We start from the raw sequence: 27,348 nt of genomic DNA on the forward strand, positions 1-27,348 counted from the left end.
CCGCATTCCTGAGGAACTTAGTTTGAGCTCTCCAGATGATGACCAATCTCTTATTTGCACATGACTGTTGTGCTGCAATGCACCATGGGAGGATGGGCTCTTGGGACTTTTAAGCATAGACATATGCTTTTAAGTGGGTCAATCATAGACATATTAAAACTAGTCTTTGGGGTTAACGCTCGGTCCCAACAACCTAACCTCCTTTAGTGAATTACAGCACGAAGACGTGGCTGCTGGGATAAGGAACATTGAACTTGCGAGGTACAGACAAACAGTTGTTTCCACGTCCTATCTCAGTTATGTAAAAGAGTTTGGAGTTATGGTTAATAAACTGTGTCATTAATGTTATCGACAATAATATTTATTATTACTACTGAACGGCACATACGGGTATATAATATTTTGTTATTTAACAAGAGCTGGGGGCTTCTCTTTATGAGAAGCCTTCTAGACAAATATCTAAAGAGCAATCATTCCTGGAGAAAGTGGCGTTTGTTTGGAAGTATTACTCACCCGGATACCACCTCCTGAGTCATGGTGTCCTTTTAATCTGTAACAAATTCAACCACAAAAATATAAACAAAGTCACAAGATATGATTCTTAAGGTCCACAAAACAGGAATATAGCAAACTATGAATCTGTGTTATGACTTTAATATTATGATGATGACGCAGTGTATGCTGGGTATGCAACGCACTCGCGCTACATTCTTGAAAGGCGGGACTTCGGCAGTCTCAGCCAATCAGAGCGTGGCGTCTATAGTAGCAGTCATATCTATGGGAACGACTGTGTGAAATAAACAAAACAGTACTGAATTTCTATCAATGTACCAATATTTACTGATTCTGAACTCCACCTACTCATAATATATTTTCACACGCGCTTTACCAACGTCAGAGGGTTGGAGGTTATCCTTGATATTATTGTGGGAGCTGTGTGATAAAACCAGGACAGGTCACATTGAACTTTAATGACTCCAAAATACGTTTGCATGGAGTTGGAGCTTGTTTTACATACTTTCACAATGATAAATAACAACAATCCCTTGTTATTGATATGATTATCAATATTATCATCATTTCTATACTAAAACATCGTGTGTGAAAACTATTTGGTGAACGAACAAATAATTCATCTTCTCTATTTAAGTAAAGAAGTACAGTTTGAGCAATGTTATCAGACATAAAACTGATTTGAGCTCCTGGAATTTTTAACAGGCAGTTTAAAAGAGACATATATTGTAAAACACAATAAATGTATTTCTGATCATCAGATTTGATTATTGTGTTTCTCTTTCTCTTTGTTATTTGATGACTTACAGCTTCTCGTCTGTATTATTATTATTATTTTGCACTAATCGGGGTTGTGCTTCACTTTCTCCAAACATGCAACGAAACAGTCATCGAAATATAAATACCGCCCTCTAGTGGTAGAAAAGGAGTAGGTGAAATACTAAAACTCAAGCGGTGAAGGGGAGAAGAGAGCGAGGGAGTTGTTGGAAAGATATCATCTAAAATATAAACTGGATGCACAATTGCATTTATCATTTGACACTTTTAATTCTCAAAATCATCTCAGTTTAGCAGAGAATGTCATCAGGTGGTTAGAGAGAAGCAGTGTAACCTGCACGCGGCACAAAAGTCATTCCCAGCTAAATGTGCATGAAGACAAAACATTAAAAACAATAACATAATAAACACAGCAAATAAAAAAAAGATAGGTAATGAGAAAGTTACAATGCTCTGTTGACAAAAAAAAATCTTTTCTTGTGTCTTCATCATATTCATAAATATTCTTTGTTGGTTTTTAAATTCTGCAGTGCCAACTGAGAGCATTTCTCAAAGAATAATCATATTTCCTTTTTGTGTGGTATTATTATTTTATTCTCCTTGTGCTGTAGTCTGTGTTTTAGAAGAAACATTTCTCTACTACGCTTTCTTCAAAGTGAAGCATTCACCGATTTTGCCAAACCAAACAAGGCCTACCTATTCCCGGCATTAACGCAGTGTGTTGCTAAACACCGGGAACGACAGCCCTTATGACATTAATGTTTCACTTGAATGTAAGACATTTGCTTCTACAACCGCAGAGCAGCTCAGGTGCGTGATCGGAAATATGGGGTGGACCTCCTGTATAATCTGGTAAGTTGGTTTTCCAGCTCTCTTTTTTACATAATAACATAATAACAGATTTTTGTAGAAATGCCTATTGTCATTGTGAATAGTTTTGCTTGTAGCTGAAATCCCTTGAGAGTTACTCCTTATTTAGTGTCATGCTCCAATGCTGAAAACAATACTGCCTGTAAACAGTGTTTAACCTAATATGTTGACTGAATGATTAATCGCAGAGTATTTCATTAATAGTGCTTGACAGTGTTATGTGACTACCACGGTTGTATTGGTTGTGTTTGTTCTGTCCTGTTTGCACCAACTTTGGACCATTGGATCAGATGACCTTAGTTTTAGTAAACAGATCAAACTCTCTTTTCATGCACCTCAGGTTTCTCTGCTTGTCAGTGTGTGAGTGCTGGCCTCTGCCAGATCCTCCGATGCACGGAGAGGTCCACTCTCCGCAGTATCCCGGGCCCTACCCTCCAAGCCTGCAGAAGCAGTGGGATCTCCACGTGCCTGAGGGGCACCAGATACGACTTACCTTCAGCCACCTGGACATCGAAGCTTCCGCAGACTGCTATTACGACTCGCTTTCAGTCAGAGTTCTTTTCTAAACACCCATATGAAACTACCCCAAACAAAAAGACGAGTGTTTGAATTTGAAATTGTGAATGTGAATACTGAGTGGATGCAACTTCAGCTTTGCTCTTTATTAATGTCATTAGCAACCATATAAGAGGGGTATATCAGTACATACACATCTTATGGTTATCAGCACACTGCACCCACAAGAATGGAATTCTAGTTTGTGTCTCTCTCTGACCAACAGCACGAGCTTCCATGCAGGTCTGTATGAGCATTAGGTTGATAATACAACTCGTGCAAAATTTCAGACCTCCTGGCTGGTTTGAGTTCAAGCCTTTATGTTCACATGTTTGCTGTTATGCAGGATAGACAGGAATTAAGATCAGTTCCCCCATCTGAAAGTTTTGAATTATCATTTCACTATGAACAATACCTCATTACTGCTTGTTTGCTTGACAGAATCCATGATTCTGATTGGAAAATCAACACCGTTCTTAATTAAACAATGCTAGAGGCAAACCTGAAATCTAAACAATGGCTTCACAGTTTCCTGTGCAATCATTTATTTGCATCCTCTTTAGGATTTCTTATACTTATTGCTACTCAATGTAAAATGCCACGACTCAATCTATTAGGTTTATATGTATACTAATACATACATACATTTGGACAATTTGCATCCTTGAATGAGAATCTTGATGACTGGTGTTAAATATTGTTTGACTCACAATGCAACTTTTGTATCACAACAAATTTCCCCAAATAATGTTTGTCTGATCGTTTTAGGTCCTTTATGGTGAAAAGCTGTTGGGAAAGTTTTGTGGCAGTGATAACTCTGCAGACGGACATCACCCAGGCTACCTGCCAGTCTTTTCACCAGGAAACACCCTCACCCTCATATTTCAAACAGACGCCAACAACCCGGAGCGCCACCAAAACGTGGGCTTCTCTGCTCAGTACCAGGCTATAGGTAACAGCCCCCCACCAGCTTCACAGTAACTCCCAGCGTCCGGTTTAGTTCCATCCTCTCACAAACTGAACGTGTCTCACCATCAGACATAGACGAATGCTCTGCAGCAGAACCTGAAGACGGCTCAGGTCCCCTCTGCTCTCAGATCTGCCTCAACACTCTTGGCTCATATCTGTGCGCCTGTCACCACGGCTATGAGCTCCGTTCTGACCAGCGCAGCTGCGTGTGTGAGTATGGAGCGCCGTCACCATGTCGGCTCACTGCGATTGACCAGGGTCTCACTCTGGGGTCGCAGGTCGTTTCGCTGATGCCAGCGGTCGAGAGTACATCGGTCCTTTATAGGAAAACACAGAAAGAGAAACAACCACATATGTTAACACCTGTAATGTACCAATTCAAGGTGAACTGCCCAGAGGAAACCCACACACGCACAGGGAGAACATGGAAACCCCACAGAGAAAGTTAAACAAACCCCAAATCGAAATGGGAACACTTCCTGACATGAAATGGGAGCGCTACTCACCAAACTATGGCCCCCACCCAAACAGATTTATAGTAAAACAAACCAAAAAAAGGCTTGGTAACAATAACACAACAAAGACAAAACAATCTAAAGTAAACATTGTAATGTCAAAGTTACACAGTTCTGCTTAGAAAGAAAGCTCAGTAAAAGCGTAAAAGAATTGATGTTTGATTACAAATCTCAGAGTGACATCGATGGCAATATTGCCCATCATCGGGAGGGCCTCAACATTTAAATCTCACTCTCAGTGAGCCAAATCAGAACCAAACACTCCAGCTACAAGGGCCCATGAGAACTATGGAAAAAGATGAACTTTATCTCTCGAATTGTAATCAAAGTGTGCACATTTGAGTTTTAGTTTTTAAACAACATCTGAGTAAACTCAGTTATACTGTAATCACCTGAATCAAAAGTGTGTAAATTCACAATCATTCTATAAGAAAATTCAGCGAAACAAATTAATTATAAATCCAAAACTGTCCACAGGCGGCACAATAAAAGGACATACCCAACTAGATGTTTGAGTCTCAAACCAAAGAATGTTTAAAAATCGGACACTTTGACACTTGAGCCACATGAGGTTAAGTAAATGACTAATGAACCTTCATTTATTATTTCCTGTTTGATTTTCACACCCAGTATCCTGCAGGGGAGGCTTGTTTGACGAACCCGAGGGACATCTTTCCAGTCCAGGTTACCCCAGCCCCCCACCCCATGATGTTTCCTGTCAGTATGTAATTGCTGTTGAATCCGGCTTCACTGTCTCTCTGAACTTCACCGACAACTTCCACATCGAGAGCGTCGGCACAGAGGAAGGCCCCCGATGTTTCTATCACTGGTTGGAGGTAATGTCAAGCATTGACCTTTTTTAAAAAAAAAAAACATTTTTTTTTATAATTGAATGCAAAAAACCCCAATTGTATGTAAAAAAACAACAACAATTTGTTCAATTACTTTTTCAAAAGGTGGTCATCCCAGGAGAAAAAACCCAAAAACTCTGTGGCAATAAAAGCCCAGGACTGATCCACACCAACTCGAACGTTGTGAGGCTGAACTACCAAACCGACGATGCAGGACTGAGCAGCGGCTGGAGTCTGGACTACAGCACACGCAGTGAGGAGCGGATGTGCAAACTGTCAAACTTTATCTGCTTTTCATGTATTTCTCAGCTAGATGACAACTTAATACACAAAGGTTGCGACATTAAAGCAGTTATTTAACGGTTTTTGCTTGTTTATCGTGTTTGCAGGAGTCGAGTGTTCATTTCCTGGTGATGTCGCTGAAGGCAGAGTTACTCCCAGATTGACTAAGTACTTCTACAGAGATTACATTTACGTTCGCTGTGACCAAGGCTACAAGCTGATGACCGTGAGATGAAACTTCTACCCAAGTCACAGCAACAAATATATATTACTTAAAGTGAACTGGTCTGTGTTTTAAATTTCAAGTAAATTCCAACTTTATTTTTCAAACTCTTTCCAACAGGAGGGTCAAGAGATTGACAGTTTCTCCACAATGTGCCAAAGTGATGGACAGTGGCACCTACAGTTGCCTGAATGCCACTGTATGTTTATTTAGAGCAAATACAAACACATTCACTATAAAAGGCAGCAAAAATAAGCTTTGATTTGATTTTCTGGTTGAAATATTGAAATGTCTTTGTTACGTTTTGGGTTTTTTTCTGCAGTAATTGATTGTGGAGAACCTGAACTTTTGCTCAATGGAGGCGTGACCTTCCTGTCCGGCGATCAAAATCAGTATCGTTCTACCATTCAGTATCACTGCAATGAACCGTTTTATCACCTCCTGGGTGGCGCAAATGGTAAGTCAATAAAATCACATTGACAAAAGGGTTTTTGCTGCAGCTGTTGTACGTTCCGTCACATGTTTCTTGTGTCTTGATTCTTTCTCCTTCAAGTAACCTTCACCTGTGAGGCAGACCGAATTTGGAGAGCCAATATTGATATTGTCAGTCCAACATGCATTCCAGGTATTACTTATCAGCTTTTAGGACCTGATCTCGGGCTGACTGCTGCGGGTCCAACCAGTAGTGACACAATGTGCATGTTTGCTTCCTTTCCAGTTTGTGGCAAACCAACAAGACGCAATTCTTTCACTCAGAGAATCATGGGGGGCAGTCATGCTCTTGATGACACGATCCCCTGGCAAGTGCTTCTGAATGTGGCTGGAGGGAGAGCAGGAGGGATTGTGATCGCAGACCGCTGGATCATGACTGCGGCTCACGTACTGGAGAAGAATGGCCAGAAAGTGACAAGCGATTCTGTGAAAGTATGTATAGTCCTCCATTGGTGTTGTCGCACAGCCACCACCTCCAGGATTACACTTTAGCACTTACCTCTTCCAATGCTCTTTTTGCAGATTACCATGGGACTTACTGAAGTTTCAGGCCAACCTGACTCTGCCATTATCCCTTCCTCTCTTCATGTTCACCCTGAATATCAAAATCCACATCAAGTAGATTTCAACAATGACATTGCCTTGATCAAACTGCAGGACCCAATCACATTTAGGTCATCTGTAATGCCAGTGTGCTTACCTCCAGATGGTGCAACATATGTAACTGGCCTCCTTGGGTACATAAAAAAAAAATTCAGATACTTTGTGGTTTGTGTACCTTCCTCTGAACCCAGTAACTTTACTTTTTTCTTGAACTATTTTTTTTTTCAGAACGGTGTCAGGCTTTGGAACCACAGGAACAGCCGACCAACGGATGGTTACGAACATGCTGAATTTTCTGAACCTACCGATAGTGGCACAGAAGACCTGCAGTGATTCGTTGACTTTGCTGAAGCAGACAAGATCTGACATACCAAACCTGACTGACAACATGTTCTGTGCGGGACTCCCTGATGGGGGGAAGGACTCTTGCCAGGGTGACAGTGGAGGGCCTTTTACTCTGACTGAGAATGGGAGATTCTGGGTGGCAGGGATTGTTAGTTGGGGCGCAGACTGCGGAATAAAAGGAAGATATGGAGTTTATACCAAAGTCACCAACTATGTGAACTGGATCAATAAGACCATGCAGGAGAACTGAAAGTCACAGTGACGCTCTGCAACATGATGTGATATTAAAACGTCACACTAATTGAAGCCACTACGCCCTGGCCTGTCACTTATTATTTCATAATAAGTATATTGTATCTCAAAATGTTATGACGTAGGACTTTTCATTTTCTTTTAATATCATTAAAAGTGTTTGAAAATGTTCTGAAAGTTCAATAGATTTAAGTGTGTTCTCCTTAATTGTTAAGTCTGAGAAGAATGATAAGAAACAGTCACACACATACTCGCATTTACATCGATGGGCAATTAGAATTACGCTTCAACATGAACATTTTTGAACTGTGGTGTCAATCAGAAAAATCAGAGTATGTGGAGAAAATCCCCACATGCACAGGGAGATCTTCTGACAGAGAGTGGGCCTCGAGCCTGAACCTCCTCACTATGAGATGACAGTGCGAACCACTGCACTATTCTTTATTCCTCCCTCGACACAAGCAAACACAACAGAGAAAATTCATACGTTTTACTTGATACCAGCAAGATATTCAATAATGCAAAACATGATATGCAAACTTTCTCACCATGAATTTCAGTTGAAGCTTTTGTCTCGTCAGAGCATGAGAGACATGAGTGTTGATGAGGCTGAACACCAAAAACCGTTTGTTTTGTTTTTTTGGACCACTGTGAACTACAGAATAAAGAGGACTTGAACCGAACTCGAAACACATTTTCTGTAATGTAAATTACCTTTTAAGACATAAATTTAATTCAAGAAAACTAGATGAATGATTAAATACATTTATGCTTGGGAAGCTGAAGGGTCTATTCCCTCGTGCTCTGATTGGACGAGCCTGTCTGCTCACTTTCACGTGTCTGTGCCGCTGTCTTATGCGCATGCTCGGGAGAGAGAGCGAAAGAGAAAGTCTTTATCTATAAATGATATTAGACTTAATGTTTATTTATTTATTTATTTATAGTTATCAACATGACAAAGACAGACTGCAAGTTTAACTCGGATGTGAAGCAGATATCGACAAAATGATGTGTCACTTCTGGTTGAAATCAAAAGTGAAAGTGAAGTGGGAGTTGTTTTTATGAGGCCGGACTTCACTTTTAATCTACAACGATACAAAACCTTTCATCCACGATGACGGCTGAGTTCATTTTACTTGGATTTTTCATGACCAGCGTTTGTGGTAAGAGACCTTACTATGACTTATGAATTAAGATATTTAGACGGAAAGATGATGCACAGCGTGGCTTCAAGCTCAGTTCCGCCCCCCCCCAAAAATATATATATAGCACCATTAAAGAGAGATTATACGACACACCGTCTCCATATTAAAGTCATTGAATTGAACAGCTGCATGTTCATATATAGAATTAGTTAACTCAGTGTAGTCATAATATTCACGTCAGTTTTCATTAATTGCACTGTGATCAGTTCAAGGTGCTTTACATGACAAAGAATATAGGGCCACTTGGCTGGAGAATGCCTTTTTGCGTTTGTTTATGTTTTGAATAATACTTGAGACAATGAAAAATGCAACTAAAATAAATAAGGTAAACAAAGTATGCGATAGATTCTATTTTGGGACATATTCAATTCAATTCAATTCAATTTTATTTGTAAAGCGCTAAATCACATCAACAAACATCTCAAAGCGCTCTTACAATGATAAGAGTACAACAGGACCCAACTAAACCCTTCCAAAGCAAGCAGGTGTAACAAGCAACAGTGGCCAGGAAAAACTCCCTCGCATGGAGAGAAGTTCAAGAACTCCCTCTTCAGGAAGAAACCGTGGGGCGGACCCTAGACTCTGGAAGGTCGGCCATCCGCCTTGACCGGTTGGGGGGAGAAGTACATGGGATAGGACAGGGAGAGAGAGGAAAGAAGAGGGAGAGAGAGAGTGGCAGACAGGCCAGATAAGTACAAATACTAAGAAAAGTCTATGATGAGCGTTGGTCTGATGATGAGCCAATCTCAGTCTGGAGTTTAAGGGCCGTGCCGTTGCGGTGGGGTCCCGGTGCTGTGGTGGGGTCGGGTAGTAGGACCGTCGTAACTCCACTCTGTGAGTCTTGGGTCTGATCCCCTGGATCCTGCTCTCCTCCTGTCAGGGATAAAAAAGACGGCGGCAGTTTCTGGTGGCTCCAGTAATGTTGTTACACAGAGAGAAAGAAAGACAGAAGCTCCAAATGTAGAGTTCCTCCCTTTAACGGGAGAGAGAAAATCCCCTCAGCAGTCTAGGCCTATAGCAGCTCAACTTAGTGGTCCTATTTTATTCCTATTTTATTCCTAAGGATAAGCTTTATCAAATAGGAATGTTTTTAGTCTACTCTTAAATAAACTAATGGTGTCGGCCTTTCGGACCGAGGCTGCTAGTTGATTCCAGAGTAAAGGAGCCATATGGCTGAAACTCCTGCCTCCTGTTTTACTTTTATGGACTTTAGGGATTACCAACAGTCCTGCATCCTCAGAGCGAAGGGCTCGTGGAGGGTGATAAACTTCTAGAAGTTTCTCGATATAGGACGGAGCCTTCTGATGAAGAGTTTTATATGTGATCAGAAGGATCTTGAATTCTATTCTAGATTTAATTGGAAGCCAGTGTATATTGATATTCATTTTTTAAGTAAAACTATAAAGACAGAAATTAAAATAAATCAACCAAAAAAGTTAAATAATAGGTTTAACGCTGAAAACCAACAAGTTTACTGACAAAAAAAGGGCTAAAAGTTCATAGGAGGAATTCATTCTTTAAACATCAACCCATAGGGGAGTTCTTAAGGATAACCCAAGAGCTGGTAAACATTATCATCTTGGTGGTGCAATCTACTACATTGTTTTGAGACTGTTGAAACTGTAAAATACAAAAGTAATTGTAGTTTGTCATTTAATTTAACATGTGACTTTATTACTTTCACACACACTACAGTTGTCTACATTTTTAAGGTGTCTCCATTTTCAACATGCCTCTTCACCTCACAGCTGGTGGAGTTACAGATCTGGTACTTTCCTGTGGTCTGGTGGAGGAAGGAGCTGGACACGGTGGTATGGGAAACGGTGCCATGTTTGCCCGGACTCCTGTGACTCTTGTGCTGCGAGATGTTCCAGTGGGACCTGATGAGTCTCTCGAACTGCTCACTCCATTTGTTGCCCCCTCCATTCCTGATCCAGACCTCATAATATTTGAGGCTCCAGGTATTTCTCAAACCTCATCTCTGTACGAAGTGCGATGCACTGTTAGCAGGTCCATTCACTGAACTTTTGTGGCAGCGTCATCCCCCGAGATCCCCAACGCGGAGGCGCTGCTTCATGCCGACTGTAACGACCAGGAAGTGACGTGTGAAATGAGTCTCTACTCTCCTCGAGAACTCCAGGGAAGCTCAGACTCGGTTTATTTCATGGTGTCGCTCAATGTGGAAGGGGTTGAGTCGAGTGCTTCACTGATACTTGAGACGTTGGCGGTGGAGAAGGACCAAGCGACTCTGGTTCAAAACAAACTGGGTCTGCCTCTCAGCTCTTCTGGAACTCTGCTGACTAAAGGTTGGCTTCAGGGCTTCATGCACCAAAGAATGAGGTGAAATGCTACTTGGGAAATTAAAAAAAACCATAACGCCATCCTTGCTGCTTTGTGTATTTCAGTGATATTCCTGGTTTTCTCCCATGTGAAGTCTGTATCTGCTCCTCTGCGTGGGGGGATCCTCCTCAGCTGTGGCTTCAAACAGCAGGATACACCACTAGCACAGGATGTGAGCGTTGAGTGGAGACTGCAGCACCGGGGAAAAGGCCAGAAGGTGCTTGTTATGAAGACACAGCTGGATGATGTGCAGGGGAACACAGAAAGTGAGTGCTGCACAAGAAAACAGGTGCAAATGCAGTTTTACACTGAGAGCCTTCAAGGTTTCGTTGCATTAAGGGTGAATGTGCTTTTGGTTTATATAGTGTCACTATAATTCATACATCTATAAATGTAAATAGGTGCTTCATGCTTCAATCTTGCGTTCAGGTTTAATTTGGTTAATATTCATCAAAATGGTTATCAAGTGAGTTTAATGTTAAAGAATGTGTATCTCATCTGTGTATAGAAATGGCAGTGTTCAGTGTGCTTTCAGTTATTGATGCCCCTGTGATCCTGTCAACAGAATCCTGTAAACTGTTTGATACACAGTAGGCCCTTTGGGTGTGGCGTGATTAATAAATGTAACTGAACTGATGTTAATTTTTTTTAATTGTTATTTTAAAACATTTGTGTTGATTCATCATATATGTTGCATTTGTTATTTATAGCAAACTACTCTTCTGCTGTATTATAGTTATTCATAGAAAAATACCAAGATTCTTGCATAAATTTGAAATAAATGTATCAATTTCAGAGTATAAAACATGTATTTTGTGTCTCCAGCGCATGCTCTGAGAAGAGACTCAAGCATTGACGTCACTCAGGTTGTGAGTGAAGGTAATGCCTCTCTGACGCTGAACAAGCTGAAGGTTTCAGATGAAGGAACTTACATCTGTACGGTCGGTGTTGGTCATTTCCGCTCCCAGCAGATCATTCAACTCAACATGCAGCGTGAGTTTCCCTTCATCCGACTTCATACACATTCATGTTTTCTCTCAACTGTCGGTTGATTGTCCTTCTGCTGCTCTTCTTTTCAGAGCCGCCGATTGTTTCACTTTCAAAAGAGAAGCTTGTGTTAAAATCACCTCAAACATTGAGCTGCCACTGCAGTAAATACTATCCCCTGGATAGTCAGGTCAGTGAGTCTGCTTTTAATTCTTCCAAGTTTGATAGTTGTTTTTTTTTGTTTGTTTACGTTGCAGCCTCCTGCAATACTGGATAAATTAATTATGGAAAGGAAAAAACAAATCACCCGTAAACAAGGCAATGGGAATTAAGAGTCATTTTTCTCAGGAGTTTGTTCAAACTAAAAAACAGAACCTACTTGTATTTCGAAATATTAAACCAAATTAATAACAACAGAACCTTAAACAAGTGTTATTAAACAACTGTTTGCCAAAAATATGTTAGTATTTTGCGCACAACTTATGTCTGTTGCCCCCTAGTGACCAATGAAAGTCTTTAGTACTGGCTTAAAAGTTAATATTCTTGCATCAGTCAGCCTTTTCTGAGAGTATTGCTGTAAAAAAATAAGCACAAACTTGGATATCCACCCAAATATGTGGTTAAGAGGAGAATCCGGACTTGAGAGGATGAAGGGTTTTTTCTTTTTTGCTTTTATGGTTGTAGATTTTGGTTTGCTTTGTTATTATACATTTGCCTTTTGTAAAAGTTTTCGGTTCATATTGAAAGGTACCATTTGAATGAAAATAAGAGCTTGACAGTATTGGACTCATTGCATGATTGATAGATTCAATTTCCTGCTCTCCGTTTTTTCAGATGGAGTGGTTTTCCCTCTCTCCTTCAGACACGGAGCCTCAACCCTTTGAGGGTCAGGGGGCTCTGTCCAGCCACCGGCAGCACGGCGATGGGACGTATTCCCTGTCATCTCACATTACCGTACCCCCCACCATCTCACCGGGAACAAAAATCACCTGCAGGGTGACACACAGAGCATTGGACTCTCCACTCCATGTCAACATAATGGTAGAACGTCCAGAAACAGGTACTTATGTGTGACTAGAAAAACAACAAAAAAAAAAAAACAACATTTTTATTTGGCGCCATAAATCTGTACAGGATGTGGATTCTGTCTAAACATCTTTAATTTGGTCTTTTATTGCAGAATCCTATTGGTGGATCTTGGGTTTCCTGGTCATCACGATACTCTTCTTCTATCAGGTCATGAGATAAATGAAGTCGACATCATCCGGACTTAAAACTGCATTTCATTGTGTCATTTTTAGTCTTTAACTTAAACGAGGTACACCATGTCCCTTCTTGCCACGTCACTCCTCTGCTGAATTAATAAGAAAAGAAATAATACTGTATGCTTTGATGAGCTCTATAATTTATTGTTTCTTTAAATTTGGTGTTGGTTATCATTTGTTATATATGTAATTATGCACATGTTTGGAGTTTTTCTATCCCAACCATAACTCATTCATTGCACCTCAAACTGTACAAAGCAGCTAGAAAACAACTTTAGCTCATAATTTTGCAAATTTCATCAACTTCCAGAGACGGTCTTAATAATAAATGGCGTACCTTATCTTTACTTCCTTAACAGTTTTAGGAATGTATCACATGAGCAGTAAACTCCTCAATAGCAAAACATAGTTATTGATTCCTCCTGAATCCCAGCCGATTGCTTTAGACAAAACATATGACGGCTTCATTTGTTACATGCTTATCTAATTAGTTATTTTGAGCTGAAGGGGCAATGCATTTGCTCATAGAAGACATTAAAAAAACAGCTATGATACTTCTGGCATGAGACATGGGGCCTGTTTATAACATGCCTACTAAAGTGTGTTACTGTGATGCAGAATCTCTGCGAATCCCTTTAAGTATATAGGAAAATATAAGAGGCAGCTTTTAATGTTCAATTTGTTTTGCTCGTAAAAAGTAATTACTGTTTGTGAACTTGAAGTGACTTGGTACGGGGACGTTTTAAACCTTTTGAGATTCTATGCCGTGGTAAATTCAAGCTGTACTTTAAAAACGGACGGAAAACTGCAATGTTTTATTTTATATTTCAGAGCAAGACCAGTAATTATACAATCAGATGGAGGGATCCATCCAATTAATTCTAAGTTCTTAATTTCTGAGTTTGTTTTTTGTCATTTGGTGTGTCTCAGGAGTCCTGTGATGTTGATGTTGTAACTGCTTTTGAAAAATCAATACTGTTGAAAAAGACTTTGCTTTTCTAGTTAATTTTTTTTTAGATATTAGACAAAAATACACTGAACAAGAGTGCAATCTTGTCGTGGCTAGCCTGAGGCACACCTGTGCAATAATCCTGCTGTTTAATCAGCATCTTGATATGACACCTGTGAGGTGGATGGATTATCCGGGCAAAGGAGAAGTGCTCAATAACACCGATTTAAGACACATTTGTGAACAATATTTGAGAGAAATAGGCCTTTTGTGTAACACAGAAAAGGTGTTTGAGTTCTGCTCATGAAAGATGGGAGCAAAAACAAAAGTGTTGCATTTATATTTTTGTTGAGTGTATTATTGCATAAGATTTAGATCGATAAGTTATGGTGAAAAAAAATGAACTCAATGTTTTCATGATGTCTGAAGAAAATATTAAAAAACACAATTCAGCTCATGACTTTTTTTATTGGCATCAGCAAAAGTGGTAAACATGCATTTGTTTTTGCAAATCCAGTTGCATTTCTTATGTTGTTTTCAGGTTTTAAGTCACAAAACATCTAATCTCTCACGTCATGTGGTAATTACCTAATAATATTGTTGGACAGTATCATTGTATAATCCAGGTCAACAAATTATGCATAAATGCACTTTGCACGCAAGGTTGCTCATCTTTTTGCAACTCTGTCAACTCTCAAAATCAGTCTACACAAATAAAAACTAGCTTCCGTAATATCCAGCGACCGCTCAACACCTGACGAGATTTATAAAGACATTTTCAGGAGCATTAACTGACAGATGTGTATTATGGTTCTAGTCATACAACACTACAGTTCACTATAGTAGCACTTGTTTGCAGTCTTATTTTTCTCTCGAAAGCAAGGGATTTCAACAAAAATTTGGCAAACTTTTCAGTGCCGTTGCATTGCATAAGCAGTAATTATCAGATCAGAAAGACATTATACACGGGTTCCTCAAACCACTAACAAAGGAAAATGTACAATCGGCAGTAAGATTCAGAAATGGCAGATACACAGGTCACACGAAAAGGCAAAACTATGGATATCATTTGCCATGCAAGTTAGAAACAAGTACCTCATACTGGCCATTATCACGCTGTGACAAATGAGTGTTTTTTTTAGTTTTTTTTTTTATGTGAGTCAGCAGGGAGCAGGACGGCCAGGCGGCTCTGGGCTTACAAGTCTTTTCCTCATACCAACTTTCACTACTTCCTGGGAATCCCGTTAAACTTAAACGACGATCAAACACTCAGACAGCACAACTCCAAAAACAAGTGGACTTTTGAACCTGTTTCAAATGTGATGCTACACATTCATCTGTCTATGGCTGTGACTCTCGTCTGAATTAAGAGTTAAGAGAATTTCATCGTAGCTCCTCGCAGTCACTTCCCCTGTACAGTAGATTGTCTCTTAAGTGGCTGCCTGTGTTTGTCTCGCTGTGCATATTCCTGTGTCATTAAGCTTAATGCTACCACTACTACACCACCACCTGTGGTACAAATACCCAGGCACAAATCAAGTAAAGTGTAAAAGACTACTTTTTCAATAGATGCTTATCAATCTGGAATTAAGTTTTACTTATTTGTACAGGAAAATATCTCACATTACTCCGTCCGTCTTTCCCCGAATCACCTCCTCCTTTCCCGAAGTCTCTTTCCACTTTTTTTTTATTTATTTATTTATTTTTTGCATTTGTCTTTTCACATGGTCGCTGGGCGTCGCAGAAATAACAGACTGAGTGAGAGAAGGTTAGACAGGAAAAGTGAAAAAAAAAATTACTAATAATTGCTTAACAACTAAACTTGGAAAAAGCTTTTAGCTACAATGCTTTGAATCACAAATACACACACCCACATACAACAAAAAGGATTCTAATCCTAGTCTAACATGAGCTTGTGTTAGTAAGTAGCAATGATGGGAGCAGTGGTGGCAGAAGGAGCACGTTAGTTAGACTTGTCAGTATCAATTCACAAATGTGGGACTCTCAAAAAAGGTAATATGAACAAGCTTTGGCGTATCAGGGGGTAGAAAGACGGCAAACTCCTCTGTACATTTGCCCCCTATGTCAATATTTGGTGGCCTCAGCCCCACGTGTTCCCCTGCCACGAGTGTTTTCCCTCTCCCTCCTTTCCTTTATTTCCTCCTCGCACTCTGACTGCTCCGGCCTTCAATAATACATGAGGTACAGAGACAGGAGAGACTGAGTGAGACTTCATGCCAAAAAAAACAACAAAAAAACAAACAGTGTCAGAAAGCAACAAGAAGGGAGGGAAAGGGGACAAACCGAACAGAGCCACTTATAAACACTACTATCATGTAAAAGTGCAAGATGGTTAAATGGAAGACTGTGTGAAGAGAGGGAAGAGAGGACTGATAGAAGGGGAGGAGTGGCGCTTGGATTTCTAATTGTTTTTCTTCTTCTCTTCCCTGTTGTATCATCCTCAAGTCCAAATCCATCTGTGCTGGAGAGCCGAGCTCAGTGGAAGAAGTACACTGAATGAAGGAGGGACAGATAGGAAGCAATTAGTCTAATGGATTTGGCAAATACGTTGCTTAAAATAAAACACTGCAGCACTGAGGTCTCAATCCTATGCAGGAATATGGAGTTGTGAGGCTGGGGTGGAAAAATACTCCAAATTTGCACTCAAGAGCAACTACTTTTGCCTTAAATTACAAAAAGTATTTGTTACTTTTGAACAGAATGTATTTGTTTTGCCAAAAGAAGCATTTATCAATAAGCAATTATATCAACGACAAGCAGCAATTTTCTGTGTAAAAGAAGTTATTGGCAACAAAATCCAGATAAACAGGTTTTAACATTGATTCTAATGGTTGGTGGCATCAGTCCTGACTCATGATTTCAAGAGTAGAGAAGTAGATTATATGATGTACACTGTGGTTAAGCATGAGGAAAATTACAAACTTTCCAAAACGTCCCCCAAAATACCATCTAAATACAGTAATGTGAGTACTTGTAATTCATAACTTCCACTGTTTTTACATTTTTCTCTTTGTTTTCTGTCAAAACCATTTAAAATAATTTACATATTTTTAATGATTTTAATATCACCAGCCAGAACTGTTCTATTTAGTATAGCTCCGTTTCAGTGAAAAATATATTTTGTTAATTCATAATTGGCTAAAACAGTATGAGGGTGTAAATGTCTTCCACTTACAGAATATTATTCCAACCACGATGACTCCAATGATACCCATCATGATCATCATCTGAGAAAAGAAGACAACAAAACGCCTTACACTGGTGCTTCCTGCATGGCATTGCCTTAAGAAGGAATATAAACTAGTTTAAATAACAAAGCAAATCACTAATATGAGTTAAGATTTAGAATGCTGAGTGCTATAATCCTGAATCAGCATTTAAAAATACAATAATACATTTCTCTTTATTTCCCCTGAAGCACAGTCCAGTCCACCACAGCAGCTCATTAACAGACTGATGCGTATCGTGTTGTGCTCTACATCCTCTCCATCTCTGCACTAAACCACATACTAACACGCACACATTTAATCCAGGACTCAGAGCACAGTATTAGTTACTTTCAGTGTTAATCGGTATAATGGACCCCCATGATGTGCCCACCTTGCAGTTCTTCCACCAGTACTTGTTTTTTAGCTTGGCTGCACAGCTTTCAAACTGGGAAGCTCCGGCTTGGAGAGCGTCTGCTCTGTCATCCAACTCTGAAAGCTTCTGGTCCCTTTCCAAAACCTTGTCCACGTTCACCCGCATGATATCCACCACCTAGAGCACAGCGGCAGGGATGAGAAAGCACTTGGCAGTGGTGGAGGGGGGAGGGGGGGAGAGACGTAAAGGATGACAAGTACGACGGAAGGAGAACAACACAGAGGACGAAGGCCTTTCTTAAGATATCACAAATTAAACAAGCACATGCAGTCCATTTGCAGATTGCACCTCATGCATAATTTACACCATGACCTGTCTACCAAGGGCTGGAATACCGACAACAAGAAAGTATTGTAAATATTATCATGTTGCTGGCCCGGAAAGAAAAATACACACCAATACACATCCTCCACAACCGAAGATATTTCATGATTTATCTCTGACACATTTGATGCAGTGCCCGTAGCATCAGACCTGCAGTCTGGCCTGGTTCCGCTCACCTCCTCCACTTGGGCCTGTGTCTGCTGTAGCCTGCGGTTGCTGGAAGTATTGGGTGGGGCAGGGGGGCCTCCGCCTGGGGCTCCATCTGCACCGGGGCCACCTGGAGCTCCAGGAGCTCCAGCTGGTGGGGCAGCAGCATCTGGGGCAGACCTGAAGAGTCAAACAAATGAGACATTAGAGGCAGAAAGACTGGGAGGAAAAGGAGGATCGAAGAAAACGAGCACTGAGTAGAAGACTTCCAGGTCAATGAGTTGATTTTAAAAAGACAAGCCATAATAAAGAGATGGAAACAAAACATGTAAAAAAAAAACTGCATAGAATAGGAAGTGAGCAGAAAAAGAGGGTAAGTATGGCAAAGAAAGGGAGCAAAAACAGAGAGCAAGTGATGACAGTACAGAGAGCAAGGAGAGAAAGAATATGTAAGCCACAGCTGGAAAGCAAATAGACTGCCTGAGAAGAGAACGAGGGAGAGAACCAGAAAGTAGAAATCCTTGTGATGGATTAAACAATGTTGGATGGGTCTGAGGAGGTAAGGGAAGAGGAAGGGGTTAATCCAGCAGGGATGAGAAGATGGGGTATACAGGAGGGTTGAACGGACAATCAAACCCTGCAGAAACAAACCACTGACGCAACTTCAAGTTTCACATTGATCTCAGTCACATCAGGGGGATTAAAATTACAACAATGTCCCTGCACGACCCAGTGAACAAACTGGTTATCATCTCTGACACCAATGCTGCATAAAACAATGCAGGTGGGGGCTGCAAAAAGTCCCTCAAACCGCTCAAAACACACAATCCACTCACCACAAATGTCAGTCTGTCATACATATATATGAATATTTTTAAAACAATAACACCTTCAAAACAACCAGAATAACTGCTCCGTGGCTTCACTGTGCCAGGAGTCAATCATTTGAATGCATAATTTAGTGAAGCTGTGACGGAAAATTTCACTTGCGTCAGCAAAATCCATCAAGCTGAAAGAAATCAGCCCAGTTCAACAACCCCCCTCCTCAGTGGAAGACAAACATACGGAGACAACAACACATGTTCACATGCATAAGCACCCATATTTTTGAGGTGTTGCTGGAGAACAATGCTATAGAAAATCCGCAGTAATACTCACATCTTCTATGCAGCTGTTTGAACTGACTCACGGGCAGCGGAGGAGGGGGAGGGGGGGTGATGGGGCTGTAGGGGGGCAGGAGACGGAGGGTCTGAAGTACAGGGCGAAAGAAAGAAAAAAAATGCCCACCAAGATAACTGGGGGGGAAAAAATGTGAATTTATAGGCACTTGTCCAAACAAAAGTCCGTTCTTGTAAATACTACAGAGAAATAAAGTGCAGCGTCGGTGATTAAAACAGAGGCGGACGGTCTTTTTGCGCAGTGGAGCCGAAGTACCGCACTACCGAGACATCAGGCGATAATTCACTGAGAGACTGCACCGGAGGGCTGCAAGTGCAAGAGGGCGACAGCAGATCAGGAGAAAAGTACTTCTGGATTATAATCCATCCGAGCGGGAAGCGTGCGGGTTTCCTGCGGGGCTGCCGCTGCTGCAGCTTCTTCTTCGTCCTCTTCTTCTTCTTTCCTCTTCTCGCTCCGAGTGATGCTGAGTCCTGGATGCTGAGCGCAGCGCTGATTGGCTGCGCGTCGAGCTGCCTCCTCTCAACCGATGCTGGCGAAATACGTGCAATTTCAAAATTAAGTGGAGAAAAGTGCAGTCATGAGGAATCGGATGTCTTGCTCTATTTTATTTATCTTTTTATTTCTGTCACCCCCTCCCTTCCTTGTTTTTCTTTTTTCTCAGTGACTCTGGGGGGGGGAAGTGCGCTAGTTTTCACCCGCGTAAAGAGTCCGGGCAGAGTACGCAACTGCAATAATGCGTCTCTCCTCCTGCCTTTACCACTTGGACTCGGAACGACAGTGCGGCACCCCCCCCCCCCCCCCCCCCCCCCCCCCCCCCTCTCTCCTTCCACTTTGCAGTACTGCAGCTCTGTGTCGGATGGGGCGGCGGGACGACACTGCGGTACAGTCAGTGTCTACAGAGTGTTGACTCCACTCTTTCTTCCCTGGCCAGAGTCCCCCCCCACCTTCTCTAATCCCGATGCTCCTCCATCACGTTTCCGTCTTGCATTAGCTCCTGTTTACACTCAGGTGAAGTACAAAGCTCAGCTCCCTATGCTGAGTATCTCTGTGCAGGAGTGCCGAGTGAAAAAGTCTGGCTGAAAGGCCCCAGAGGACAAATTCACTGAAATTCACTTCATGCAGGGGCGGATCCAGAGATGTCTTTCTTTTTTTTAGGAGGGTCACAGTAGTTGAGGAGGTATTAACCCTTTATAGGTAGGGCATTGCTTGGAAAAACCATGTCCCAGAGTGTTATCTAATTATGTTTCACCAAAGCCGCCTATGGACCACATGACAAGCTGTGAAACATATTACTGACCAAAATCTCACACATTTCAATTTCTTGGTTGGATATTTCTCTTTTTCCACTGGAAAAAATAGGTTACAATTAATATTGTTAACATTAATACTAACCTCTACCAAGTTGGTAGAGTGGTCATCTCTCAGTCAGAAGGTTGTAGGTTTCGATTCTACACCTGTCCAGATGTCAAAAGGTCCTTGAGCAAGACACTGAATCCCATATTGCTCCCACCAGATTGATTTGAGGCCTTGCATAGCGGATGCCCCCATTGGTGTGTCAGTGTGGCTGTGAATGGGTGAATGTGATTACCAGTGCTTTGGGACTGCTAAACCAGCTGAAAAGTGACATATAAGTGAAATACATTTACCTTTTTTTTTTTTTTTAAAGAAACAATTATTTTCACGCCCTTGCATTATTTCTGTCGTTTGTATTTACTCCTGTTTCATTTCATGTGGAGTCCAACCTCAGTTCTCCACGTGGAACGTCCCGGTTTAAAGTTTCTAGAAAGATGTCAGAAACACTGTAATAACCGGAATACCATTACTGTTACCTAAAGATTTTAAATTTCTTCCATTTGCACATGAAAAAACAAGTGAAGCGTTTCACTATCCACGGTCATAAATATTTCAGTTCTAGATTTGAAAAAACTCAAATAAACCAGATACATCTTTTGCTAGAATTACTTGCAAAAGAAATGTTTTCATTTGCATCAATAAAAACATTGGGCATGTTTGAAAAGTTGCACTAGTAATGGTTTAACCAAGCATGTTTTTTTACTGATTGTATTAATTAGAAGAGTTAAATAAAAAGGCTGCTACTGACCTCTCTACATCATGTAGAAATTAATGTAATTGTTCAAGTTGTGTATTAATTGTATCTAGCGGTAGCTGCTTCAGGTAATTGCCTCTTTCTAAAGAGGAGACATATTGCACAATTTCAGTAAACAAAATAAACAATACATTTGTCAGCACCCTATCTACAGGAGTCTCAGTTCCGTCGTTTTTGTACATTAAATTCCCTGTAAGGCAGCAGTTTTAATTGATCAACTTTCTGGAGCTGTAGTTCTCCTCCACATGAATCCTTGTTGCAGGTTACATGTTCAGGCGTCAACAAAACTCCTGTTTTTACTTGAATAGTTCAATTTTCTATGCACTTCTTCTCGCAGCCTTTTGCAGGTCACATACAGTCGGGTCTCAAAAGGCAGGTTACAGAAAAGGTTTGACTACACGTCCCAAACAACAGTTAGAGCTGGTAAGACGGTTTGTGTGGGAAAAGCATAAAAACAAAAAGACATTCATCTTTAGACAGCATTGTTTGGGGGCTTTTCACAGAGAATAAGGTACACAAGCTTGAGTTGAAGGTTATTCTTTACTTGTACAGATACGACAACTTAGAAAAATGGAAACAAACAGCATGACGACAGCATGAAATCACACCGCCAGACTGAGACGGTTCAGCGTTAGCGATGTTTGCCGGTGCGGTTCAGGCGCTTGTAGAGGAAGCGGATCCTCTTCTCCAAGTTGTGCCTGTCCTCTGTCATCATTCTGTCGCCCACCATCTTCTTTTTCCTGATTATACGCTGCAGTTCGTTACCTCTAAATCCTTTCACCCAGCAGGGCCCCACAATTAGATCCTTTGGATGAGCTTTGAAATCCCCTGCAGACATAAAGTGACAATGACAGAGTCCAGAATTTCTTACACACACACACACACCCCCACCCACCCACCCACCCACCCACCCACCCACCCACCCACCCACCCACCCACCCACCCACCCACACACACACACACACACACACACACACACACACACACACACACACACACACACACACACACACACACACACACACACACACACACACACACACACACACACACACACACACACACACACACACACACACACACACACACACACACACACACATATAGATATATATACCTGGACAGAGACATTGATGCAATGGAGGATAAATCTTGGTGCGTTAATTAGATTTCTCATAATCAAATAACCAATATTATCCAATAAAGTATATCACATTATTCGGTTAATTCAATCACTCCAATAATCTCATAACTCTGGAAAGCTGATAATGACTGGATCATTATTGTGCATGTAAATGAGCTCAGTGATATGTCCAATAAACCCGTCCAGAAGTGCTGTTAAACTGGAGAGCAGAGGGAACTCACCCAAGATGCCTACGTTATCGTAAACTCCAAACATGGTCCTCTTTTCGGTCCAGCGGTCCACCGTTTTCAGCGGAGGAATGGCGTGCATCTTGATCTGGCAACATGTACCTGGAGGTGACACAGAACTTCAATTTAGTTCTGAGTTCATGAGGACATTATGAACCAATAATGTATTCAGCATATGGACACTGAAAGAGAGACAGCCGATACATAGATTACAGTTTTCTGTACAAACCAAAATGTGGTTGATTGCAGCTATTCTACAGATGAGAAATCTGAGAACCCAGTCACAGTTTCGCATTCAAAAGATTTTTTTTCGGAGGAAAAGTCTTAAGTTCTTGGATCGGACGTGTTGTAGAGGAATTTTATTTTACTGTAACATGTTGTTTTGTTCTGTTCATATGTGAGTTTGTGTCTTCTGGATGATTGTTACCTAAAGGTCTTTACCTCTGTCCTGACCATCTGGAGAAAAGGCAGGTTTGGATAACAACATCATGATTTACTTTGTGGTGTGACGTTACAATCCTCTGAATATTTAGATAGTCCTTTGTCAATAAAACCGCCTGGCCAAATTAAGCTTCGCTGTCCCTTAATGCTTTAGTATCAAAAAAGTCATTCAAATTGTTATAAACTCAAAAAATAATAGAGAAAAACAGTATTTGCTTTTGCAGCGTTGAACTGTCTGGGTACAATGAGAAGATAAATCAAACTGAGTAAAACAGGAGTGTGGTTGCAAGGAAGAGGTCGCTGCTCAGAGTTCAGTATCTGACACATGAGAAGCCACAATTGAAACCTCATAGTATAACTACAACGGTTTTCACAGCACCTTCCAGCACACTTACGGTGCATCCGAAAAGTATTCACAGGGCTTCACTTTTTCCACATTTTGTTGCCTTATTCCAAAATGGATTGAATTCTTTTTTTGTTTTTGCAAAATTCAACACACGACACTCCATGATGTCAACGTGAAAAATAATTTTTTTTCAGGCCAGACGGAAGCCACTCCTTAGTAAAAGGCACATGGCAGCCTACATGGAGTTTGCCAAAAAGGCACCTGAATGACTCTCAGACTATGAGAAACAAAATCCTCTGGTCTGATTAGACAAAGATTGAGGTCTTTGGAGAGAATGCCAGGCGTCACGTTTGGAAGAAACCAGGCACCGCTCAACACCAGGCCAATACCATCTCTACAGGGAAGCATGGTGGTGGCAGCATCATGCTGTGGGGATGTTTTTCAGCGGCAGGAACTGGGAGACATATCAGGGTAGAGGGAAAGATGAATGCAGAGCGCTCTTGACGTCAGACTGGGGCGACGGTTCATCTTTCAGTCCGGACCTGAAGCACACAGCCGAGAGCTCACAGGAGGCTTCAGGACGCCTCGGTGAACGTTGTTGAGTGGCCCAGTCGGAGCCCAGACCTGAATCTGATTGAACATCTCTGGAGAGATCTGAAAATGTCTGTGCACCGATGCTGCCCATCCAACCTGCTGATGCTTGAGAGTTGCTGCAAAGAGGAATGAGCCAACCTGCCTAAAGATAAATGTGCCAAGCTTGTGGCATCATATTCAAAAAGACTTGAGGCTGTATTTGCTGCCAAAGGTGCATCAACAAAGTATTGAGCAAACGCTGTGAATACTGATGTACATGTGATTTCTTAGTTTTTTATTTTTAATAAATCTGCAAAAATCTCCCCAAAATCTTTTTCACATTGTCATTATGGAGTGTTGTGTGTCAAATTTTGGGGAAGAAAGAAAAAAATGAACTTAATCCATTTTGGAATAAGTGAAACTCTGGATATTTTCCGAATGCACTGTAATTAAATGAAATGGGTTAAAGTTAACCGTACCTATCAGTTACACAGGTTGAAAAGCATTACATTTCATATTTTAATCTAACATCATCACAATAAATCCAGATGAGTCTCAACATATTTCCATACAATGGACCCCCCCCCCCCCCCCCATTTGATTCAAGCAGTGAAACCTCCATGCATTTTTGATGTATTACATTTAAACTAAGATATTAAAGTATTAAACAAAACACACATTACTTTTTCTATAGGTTGTGGGGGGGGGGGGGGGGGGGGGGGGGAGTAGCCCAAATAAAAATATTTAAAAATTTCACATGATCAAAATTGTTCCCCCGTCTATTTTTCAAACTACAGGCCATAATTCTGACAATTTCAATTAAATTATTTTTAAGTAAATACAAAAAAACTACAAGAAACCTTTCTGTAATATCTTATTTTCCGCTCTATACCTGTTGGTGTCTGCGTTCAGTCAAAAATACTTATAATAGACATTACTGTAATGGTATAAGGGATGGGTGGTGTCCATTAATATTGTAATCCACTCCACATAAACTATGACGGTTACTGCAATATACAGAGTACTACCAGGTTGTGCTGGAGACTCATGGACTCACTCTGAATGGTGTTAATAACACTCATCTTAATATAACACTGTTATATGAAGATTCACGGCATCACTGTGACTCTTGTAATGTGGAGACACTGACCTGTAGAAAAGCTCCTGACTGTGTGACAGAAGGACGATCCAGCTCTCAGCAAACCTCCCAGAACGGACATGTCCACAGTTTTCTACAGAACGTCATCAACACAACATATTAGTATATATATATATATATTAATATGAGAGGTGACAGACTGAGAGGTCTGTTTGGCTTTTTCTCTCGTGAACACACGGCGATAGCTTCCTCACTCGATGCATTGACCCTGAGCTTTAGCTCATAGTTTTACACCAAAATCCGTAATGGTGACCTTTACCTGCTTCCACACGATGCGACAACCTGATACCAGCCGAGTCTTTAGGTCTTACTGCAAGTAAACTCCCATTACGAGAGTGTAAAACCTGTTGTTTGATGTTATTGACACTTTCGCACGCTACCAATGGCCGTCTCCATTTTTAACTGTGTCCCGTGATGCAATGCGCTAGTACCGTAATATCAGCAGCGCATGGAAATAAAATATTACGGTAATTGTTCATTGCCGTTATGATTTTCAGCCAGCAGAGGACGACATCCTCACTGAAGAATCCCTGTAATGTCACTGTGGAAATGTAAGATCAGTGAAACCCTGCGCCAAAAATATTCTGACCTAAGCAAATAATTTTTTAATATTTGTAATTATTGAATGTCATTCGGCTGCAATCACAACACAGAGAAAGACTGGATAGGTTTGAAATTACCTGTTTTATTATTTCCACCCATCTAACCAACTATCGTTCACTACGTTTTTTTGTTTTGTTTTTTATTTTTTTGGAGGTGCCAGTCCAAGCTTACCACTGGTGAAGGCAGAGTGCCATGGGCCAGTCATCTCATGACAAACACAAAGAGACAGACAATCACATACACATTCACACTTTAGACTCACCAATGAAGCTTAAATGCATCTTTTGGGTTTTGCGAGGAAACCAGAATTCCTGCAATTGCATGCACTGGGAGAACATGCAAACCACATAAAAAGATCTGACCTGTGATTCCATACTTGCAAGTAAGTGAGCATGCGAGTGTGCCTCCCTTGTGATTGACAAGTGAACCTTTAGGGTTCATCTTGTCTTCACTCATAGTCAGTTGGTATCAGCCCCAGCTGCCTGCAATCCTGAGTTGGATAAAATAGTATAAAAGATTAATGGATCCCAATTAATTACCACACTGGTCACATCTTTTGTCCATCAGTTATAACACCTTACTTTCACCAAACAGCATTCATATATTGCAAATATGAATGACACTTGTATACATTACACATTCACCATAAAGCACAAGGAAACAGAGGAAAACACTTTCCACAGACGTAAGCATTTATTCCTCTTGCTGCCAAGTCATGACTCATTTAAAAAAAAAATCTGTCAGTACTTCGAGATGCTTCTCGTAATTATGCAGCTTGAGACAAACCAAAATAGTTGCAGCCTAATTTTCTTGGTATTGTACACTACTACCTTTTGCCTGTGTTCTATGCACCAAACAATATTGCACATGCTGCAAGTGCGTTTCTGTTATATCTGTGTCGGTGTATATTTGTAGCCTTCACACATTTTTATGAATGGATAGTACTTAGTATTATAAACATTTCAGTATCTCATCACATTGGGCAGGTGTTTCAAAGTCCCAGGTTTTGCTTCAGACAAATATTGGACAAAAGTATTTCATCATCTTGTTTGGATTTGCTTAATTCTGAAATGGACTTCTGTCCAGAGTATGTTATTTAATGCCACAGCTATTCATCCTCTGTTGAATCTGTTAGAAACTTCCCACAGGGACGTCAATGTTCCTATTTAAACCTTGAATGACATCTCACTGATTGTATTTAATTATTGTAATTTGCTGCTGCTGCTCCATTCTGCTTCAAAAGGGAAAAGGGTGGGGATAATCAATGACGTTCAGTCTATGCACACTGTAAATCATCTTTTAAGCAAATATCATCAAGTGAACGTTGATATGAGAATAGATACCTTTGCTCATTATATCTAAAATGGTAAAGGGGCTTCACTTATTTTGCCCCTTACAGCTGCGTGAGCAGCCCCAAAGCGCTTTACATAGTTCATCACATT

General features: G+C 40.8%; 4 protein-coding genes across 5 annotated transcripts; 2 read left to right on the forward strand and 2 right to left on the reverse strand.

The window, feature by feature from the left end:
- The first annotated feature begins 88 nt into the window (after positions 1–88).
- Positions 89–7,418, forward strand: c1r (complement component 1, r subcomponent). Of its 2 annotated transcripts, XM_080471441.1 has the most exons (14): positions 89–261; positions 2,091–2,142; positions 2,501–2,708; positions 3,484–3,667; positions 3,754–3,894; positions 4,830–5,035; positions 5,156–5,303; positions 5,440–5,558; positions 5,676–5,754; positions 5,878–6,012; positions 6,109–6,180; positions 6,274–6,479; positions 6,570–6,784; positions 6,879–7,418. In XM_080471441.1, exons 2-14 carry the CDS (start codon positions 2,117–2,119, stop codon positions 7,243–7,245), a joined length of 2,106 nt encoding a protein of 701 aa, XP_080327567.1. In that variant the 5' UTR covers positions 89–261; positions 2,091–2,116; the 3' UTR covers positions 7,246–7,418. The 2 variants fall into 2 exon arrangements, with proteins under 2 accessions (XP_080327567.1, XP_080327566.1); XM_080471440.1 differs by lacking the exon at positions 89–261 and having other exon boundaries at positions 2,036–2,142.
- A 684-nt stretch (positions 7,419–8,102) lies between these two features.
- On the forward strand, positions 8,103–14,652 carry tapbpl (TAP binding protein like). Its single transcript, XM_080471649.1, has 8 exons — positions 8,103–8,410; positions 10,201–10,413; positions 10,489–10,758; positions 10,858–11,058; positions 11,618–11,785; positions 11,872–11,969; positions 12,614–12,839; positions 12,960–14,652. The coding sequence occupies exons 1-8, from the start codon at positions 8,362–8,364 to the stop codon at positions 13,025–13,027; spliced, it is 1,293 nt and encodes a 430-aa protein (XP_080327775.1). The 5' UTR covers positions 8,103–8,361; the 3' UTR covers positions 13,028–14,652.
- Positions 14,444–20,038, reverse strand: vamp1b (vesicle associated membrane protein 1b). Its single transcript, XM_080471650.1, has 5 exons — positions 19,286–20,038; positions 18,157–18,307; positions 17,615–17,773; positions 17,190–17,241; positions 14,444–16,506 (listed from the first exon to the last, which is right to left on the reverse strand). Coding segments are annotated over exons 1-5 (381 nt in total). The 5' UTR covers positions 19,288–20,038; the 3' UTR covers positions 14,444–16,489.
- A 1,901-nt stretch (positions 20,039–21,939) lies between these two features.
- mrpl51 (mitochondrial ribosomal protein L51) lies at positions 21,940–25,714 on the reverse strand. The gene is made up of 4 exons (XM_080472554.1): positions 25,563–25,714; positions 25,295–25,376; positions 22,779–22,886; positions 21,940–22,241 (listed from the first exon to the last, which is right to left on the reverse strand). The coding sequence occupies exons 2-4, from the start codon at positions 25,362–25,364 to the stop codon at positions 22,045–22,047; spliced, it is 375 nt and encodes a 124-aa protein (XP_080328680.1). The 5' UTR covers positions 25,365–25,376; positions 25,563–25,714; the 3' UTR covers positions 21,940–22,044.
- Positions 25,715–27,348: the final 1,634 nt, after the last annotated feature.

This window comes from Lipophrys pholis, assembly GCF_963383615.2.
Source record: "Lipophrys pholis genome assembly, chromosome: 9".
In the NCBI taxonomy this organism is placed as follows: Eukaryota; Metazoa; Chordata; class Actinopteri; order Blenniiformes; family Blenniidae; genus Lipophrys; species Lipophrys pholis.